We start from the raw sequence: 6148 nt of genomic DNA on the forward strand, positions 1-6148 counted from the left end.
AATAATAATAATAATAATAATAATAATAATAATAATAATAATAATAATAATAATAATAATAATAATAATAATAATAATAATAATAATAATAATAATAATAATAATAATAATAATAATAATAATAATAATAAATTTCGATAAAATAATGCTTTTGAGGGTAATGATAAAGATGGTAAGGGAACGATGATAAAAAAACAAAAATCAGTAAAAAAAATGATGATAAAAGTGATAAGGAAATTAGAGTATCAAACAATAACACAATAAATCGATGTCATTTTTGTTTGTTCTTATAATAAATTTACTTTCTAAATTGCTCACATTATCATGCCCTTTGACTGATTAAAATGATAACTTATTTCAAAAAAACTATTTTGGAACAAATTATTATTATTATAATTAATCAACATTTATTATTTTTGCATATTAGTTTAAAACATTGCAATTTTTGCATGCTAAATATAACAAAACAAAAATATCGCAAAATAATGGTTTTATTTACAAATACAGTTCAAATAGTAACTTTATAAATTATGCAAATAAGGTATGCGTAAAAAGAAATAAAATGAAATATTGCAATTTTTGTCAATTTATCTGCTCGTAATTCAAAATTGTTTGATTTTATAAATCAAATTTTTTTTTTTTCAATATTTTCATCTGAATTATTCACAAAAGGTCAAAGGTCATAGGGTAAATGATGCGTCTTAATTTTTTTCAATTTTCAAATTTAATTCAATAAGCTGTAATTTATCGATTTTATCTTTCATTTTTAGCTAAAAATTAGCATATAAATAATCCATTAAAATTTGATTTAAGTTTTCTTTTAATAAGAATTTAAAAAAATTACCTGAAAACATTTTAATACAACCATTGGAAAAAAATATCGAAAATTAAATTCCACCAAAGGTAAAGCATTTTTTATTGCTGCAATAAGCATTCCATCGTTTGTAATATTCCTATGAACTAAAATTTCCATATTTTGGCTGAAAATAGAAATTTCTCATCAAAATTCCCATACATTTATGTAATGAATAAATAAATAAACAAACAAAACAATGATATCAAAAAGCGATCATCAATTGATAAACAAAAAAAAAAAAAAAAAAACTGATATAGCAAAATACTTCAATCTTAAATTGAACTTAAAACTTATGTTTTAATCATTAACTTAATAGATGAATAAATATGCATAGATACACAATTATAAAATATAACATGTATATAGATTAAAAAAAAAAGTAATTTAAAAAGTTGAAATTTAAAAATTATTTTTCTTCTAACTTACTTCATTGTTCGCAGAATTGCAAATTCGATGAATAATCCATCAACTGAAATAGGAATTGGCAAGAATCGTGATAAACTATTAGCAAATTGTTCGCGCTTTTCACGATATGCTTTTCCTTCTTCAACAATTTTTAGAAAATCAGATGCCCTAAAAATTATTTTAAATTTAATTAATTCATTTCATAAACAAATCATGCGCATTTCAATATGGTGGCTAGCTTATCATGCACAATCATTATCATCATCATCATCATCATTGATAGCTTATTAAAATGGTATTAGTTCATCATGTACTATCATCACCAACAACATTGATAACTTCCTTAGACAGTATTAGCTTATCATGCATTTATTATCAATATCACTGATAATTTTCCAAGGTAATGCTAATTTACCATGCAATTATTATCATTATCATTAATAGCTCATCAAAAACAGTGTTAGCATATCACGTATAATCATCACTAACATCACTGAAGCTTATTAAAATGATATTAGCTTATCATGTAATCATTATCGTTATCGTTATCAATAGCTTATTAAAGAAAAAAATGTATATTTTAGCTTATTTTAGGATGTAATTATGAGTACTTATTAATAACATACCTTAAATCAACTTTTTTTGCTTTAATTTCATCTATTGAAAACCAATCAGCGCCTAATGATTCAATATCAGCGATTACTTTACGTTCACCACCTAAGCAAACAAAAATTTTGACCAATATTTTTCAACGATTCTTTTTAATCAGCCTATTATCAATTATCAAACTTTCATGAAAACAACAACTGATAAATTGATAAGAGTTTGTGAGAAAAAGAATGAGTTAGGCTGAAGTAAAAATTTTCCAAAGTTAATTAGAAAAAAAAAAACAATCGAATTAATTAATTTGCTTCAAAATAATTTCGCCTAATTCAACAATTTATTAATAATTCTATTTATAATAAAATTTGCATCTTATATAATCAAAATAAATTTTAAATTTTCTTCAAAAAAATTAATTTCCAGAAATTAAAAATGAAAAAAAAGAAATGAAAATTTAATTTTTGTACAACTAACCAACGAAAAATAAATTTTAAATTTTCCTTCAAAAAAAATTAATTTCCAAAAATTAAAAATGAAAAAAAGAAATGAAAATTTAATTTTTCTATAACTAACCAATGATATTGCAATAAAATGAAAATCGATACCAACCAGAGCCTTGTACCTCTACACTTAATAATTCTTCTGGCTCACATTTATAACCTGTTTCCTCGAATACCTCTCGCACAACACCTTCCTAAAAATAATTATGCAAATTTATTCATTTATCATATCAAATCATATCTAATAATGCATGCAATTAGCTTCAAATTCCGTAATATATCTTGTAATTTTTTGCTATTTATGAAAAAAAATTAAATAGATGGAAATTTTAATCAATTAATCAAAATTATCTAAAATAATTTGAAAATTTTATCGGAAAAAATTCCGTTGTTAAAGCAAATAAACAAAAAAAAAAAAAAAAACGAATGCTTTTAGAAGAAAGAAAAGACGTTTGAAACTAATTTCAATTCATTTTAAAACAATTTGAAATTTTAATTTTTGAATATTATTAATGATTGTAATAAAAATTATTAGCACAGAAATTAGTTTTAACTTGAAAAAAAAAAATTTTATATGAAAGAAATCTTTACACGTTTATTTATTTATTTTATTTATTCATTTATTTTCTATTATATTTATTTGTTTCATTTTTTTTTTGATTTATTTCTTTATTTTTTACTTCATGAAAAAAAAACAAATCCTTTCAAAAAAAAAAAACAAATCAATTTTTATTTATTTAATATTTTAATTAATATTCAAATTATAATTGTGAAAAGAATTTTAAACAGTAACCAATATTGTTTCACCCGGTTCAACACGTCCAGCTGGAATATACCATCTGAAAATAATGAGTTTGAAATTTAAAAATTTTAATTTCAACAAGAATAATTAAAGCATTGGAGCATAAAATGAAAATTTAAAAATAAAAAATTAAAACAAATAAAAATGTCCAAAATCGTTTTCCATTTGTCTTTTTTTTTTCAAAAAAAAGAAAAAAAAAGGAAAAATAACTGAAATATTTTGAAATTCACGATAAAAATTTATAATAGTAATTATTTCTGCTAAAAAATATTGCTCAAAATTTAAAAATATTCCCAAATACCATTTAAGATTACTTCCATTACTCTCGATGCTAATATTTCTTTAGCAAACTAATACCTCAAATATACCTTAATTATATTACTTCCTGTTCTAAACTTACAAAAACCTACCTATATATTACTTTCTCTTCGTTTACCTATTATATTACTACTTTGTTTTGAACCTAACTTACCTCTCTACTGTTAGTTCGTTTTGAATTTATAAAAGGTTACTTATACTGTTACTTACTTTAAACTTTATTTCGACCATATATATATATATATATATAAAGTACTCAAGAATCATTTAAAATTAATCAAACATAAATTGATCTTTTTCTTTTTCGCTTTTTTTGCTAATTTCTATTCTTTTTTTTCTTCAATTTTAAATTTTAAAATTGTAAACAACAATTAATGAATAATTCACTAAAAATTAACATTCATTTTTGTTATCATTACAAAATTTCAATTTTTCTAATCTAAAATTAAAAAGAAAAAAAAATTGTCTTTATGAATTAATCGCCTAAAAATTTGTCGCAATAATAATAAAACAAAAAACTACAAACTTTCCCAAACATCGTCGTTTTGCTTCTTGCGTAAGTAATAACTCCAAATTACCATCATTACGTTCACGGAAAATTATACCAACCGTAACGTATGCGATATTTTCACCACAACGAATTTCACCACATCCCAAAATTTTTTTTCCCTTTTTTTTTCTTTTGCAAATTAATTACTCAAATTTGAATTAGATCATTTACTTTTGCAAAATTAATCATTCAATTTTGTGACAAAATTATATACTGAAATTGACATATAAAAATTACAAAAATACATTGAAATGAGTAAAATTTTATTGCAAAATAACAAAATTTATAATCTTCCTGTCGTTTTTTTTTTCCATCGAAAATTTCTTTTTCAAAATTAAATTTTATATAAATGTTGAAATTTTTTAATTAAACATAAAAACTATTTAAATATGTAAAAAAAAAGAAACTTCTAAGGATGTTTATTACTCAAAAAAAAAAAAGTTTTACATTACTTTCATCGTTCTTATTCATGACAAAATTTTATGCATAAAGTAGCAACATTTATTTAATAAATTACTAAAGAATACAATTACTGAAAAATAATACTAGAAATATTATTTATGCAGCAAAATTTAAGCTTTAATTTTCAAAATAATATTTGCAAATTTTTTTCAAATAATTTAAATTCTAAAACTAATTTTGTTTTTTTTTGGTTTCATTTTTTTTTTAAAAAAATTTCATTCTTACATTTATTATAAATTGCTATACAACCGAGAATTATCATAAAAATTATCACGAAAATTATCAAAAATTATCACCTATAAGCAACCAAGGAAGAGAAAGAGAGAGAGAGAGAGAAGAAAAAAAAAACAAGAGGCTTACTTCCAAATTCCATATCGATAGATTGATCAGTAGCTTGATTATCATTATCAATGCTTGAATTTGTGATAACATTACTATGCTTATCATCTTCTGACATATTTGATAAATACTGTTAAATAAATCTGAAAAAAAAAAACGAATTTTTTTTTATTTTATAAATTTATTTTATCGATAGCTACAAAAAAAAGCAATATTTCCTGATAAAATATTAAAATTAGCAACTAATGTTTAAAGAAAAATGAAAAAAAGAAAACCAAGAAAAAAAAAATACAAGCAGCTTTTAAAATTTCTGGTTTTCTATTAGCTATAAAATTTCCGGTTTTCTATTAACTATAAAACTTCCGGTTTTTTAACTAGTTAAAAAATTTTCCGGTTTTTTTTTTGTTTATCTAAAACATGAACGCATTTGGTTATACTTACTGTAAGTGATAAATTAAACTTCACTTACTATTAGTAAAATAAATTCATGAAAGTATCATTCTAAAAGTTTATTTATAAAGTAAGCAAAATATATCATTTGATTTTTGATTAACTTAGAGGGATGATATAATAAGGAAGCATTTAAAATTTTCAATATAATAAAAGAAATTAATAATTTAAAAAAAAATTTTTTTTTCTTTCAATTTAAAATATTGACAGAGCAAATTTATTTTAACATTTTACTTTCTTGATTCATTAAATTTTTATTGCATTGAGGTAAAAAAAAAAGTGAAAGAAAAATTAATAAATTTAATGTTGTTATATCAATTTTTCTTTTTCTTTTTCACATTTTTATTTGTTAGATTTTCAAAAAAATTTTTACTTATTTATAAGTTTTTTCTTTTTTTTTTTTAAAATTCTTACTTATTTATCAAATATTTTTATTCATTTATCGAATATTTTTTTATCTATTTTCTAAATTTATTATTTCAAAAGTTTCAAAAGTTTCAATTATTAATTTTCATTGAAAGGAAGAAAAAAAAAACAAACATTTGTATAATAATTAATTTAGAAAAATATATCATTCAACTTTTTTCCTTTAATGTTTACAGTAATTTTTACCTGTTTATAAATCCTTAAATATTTTTACTTATTTATTAAATTCATTTCTTTTTTGAATAATTCAATTACTGATTTTCATTTTTTAAAAAAAAAAAACGAAATACTTTTATAATAATTAATTAGAAAGAATAAAAAAAAATCATTACATATGGCGCCACCACAATAAAACTATCCTAGTTTTAATCGACTTTTTAAAAGAAAAAAAAAAAAGAAAAAACTACTACTCTAAATAATCTACTCTAAACTAATCC

At 20.6% G+C, this 6148-nt stretch overlaps 1 protein-coding gene across 1 annotated transcript; it reads right to left on the minus strand.

Moving 5' to 3' along the window:
- Positions 1-1278: 1278 nt before the first annotated feature.
- Positions 1279-4953, minus strand: LOAG_11777 (hypothetical protein; the record flags this gene model as incomplete). The annotated part of the gene is made up of 6 exons (XM_020448414.1): positions 1279-1429; positions 1888-1978; positions 2438-2558; positions 3158-3203; positions 4011-4153; positions 4846-4953. 6 exons carry the CDS (start codon positions 4951-4953, stop codon positions 1279-1281), a joined length of 660 nt encoding a protein of 219 aa, XP_020301441.1.
- Positions 4954-6148: the final 1195 nt, after the last annotated feature.

Source organism: Loa loa (assembly GCF_000183805.2).
Source record: "Loa loa unplaced genomic scaffold supercont3.285, whole genome shotgun sequence".
Taxonomy (NCBI): Eukaryota; Metazoa; Nematoda; class Chromadorea; order Rhabditida; family Onchocercidae; genus Loa; species Loa loa.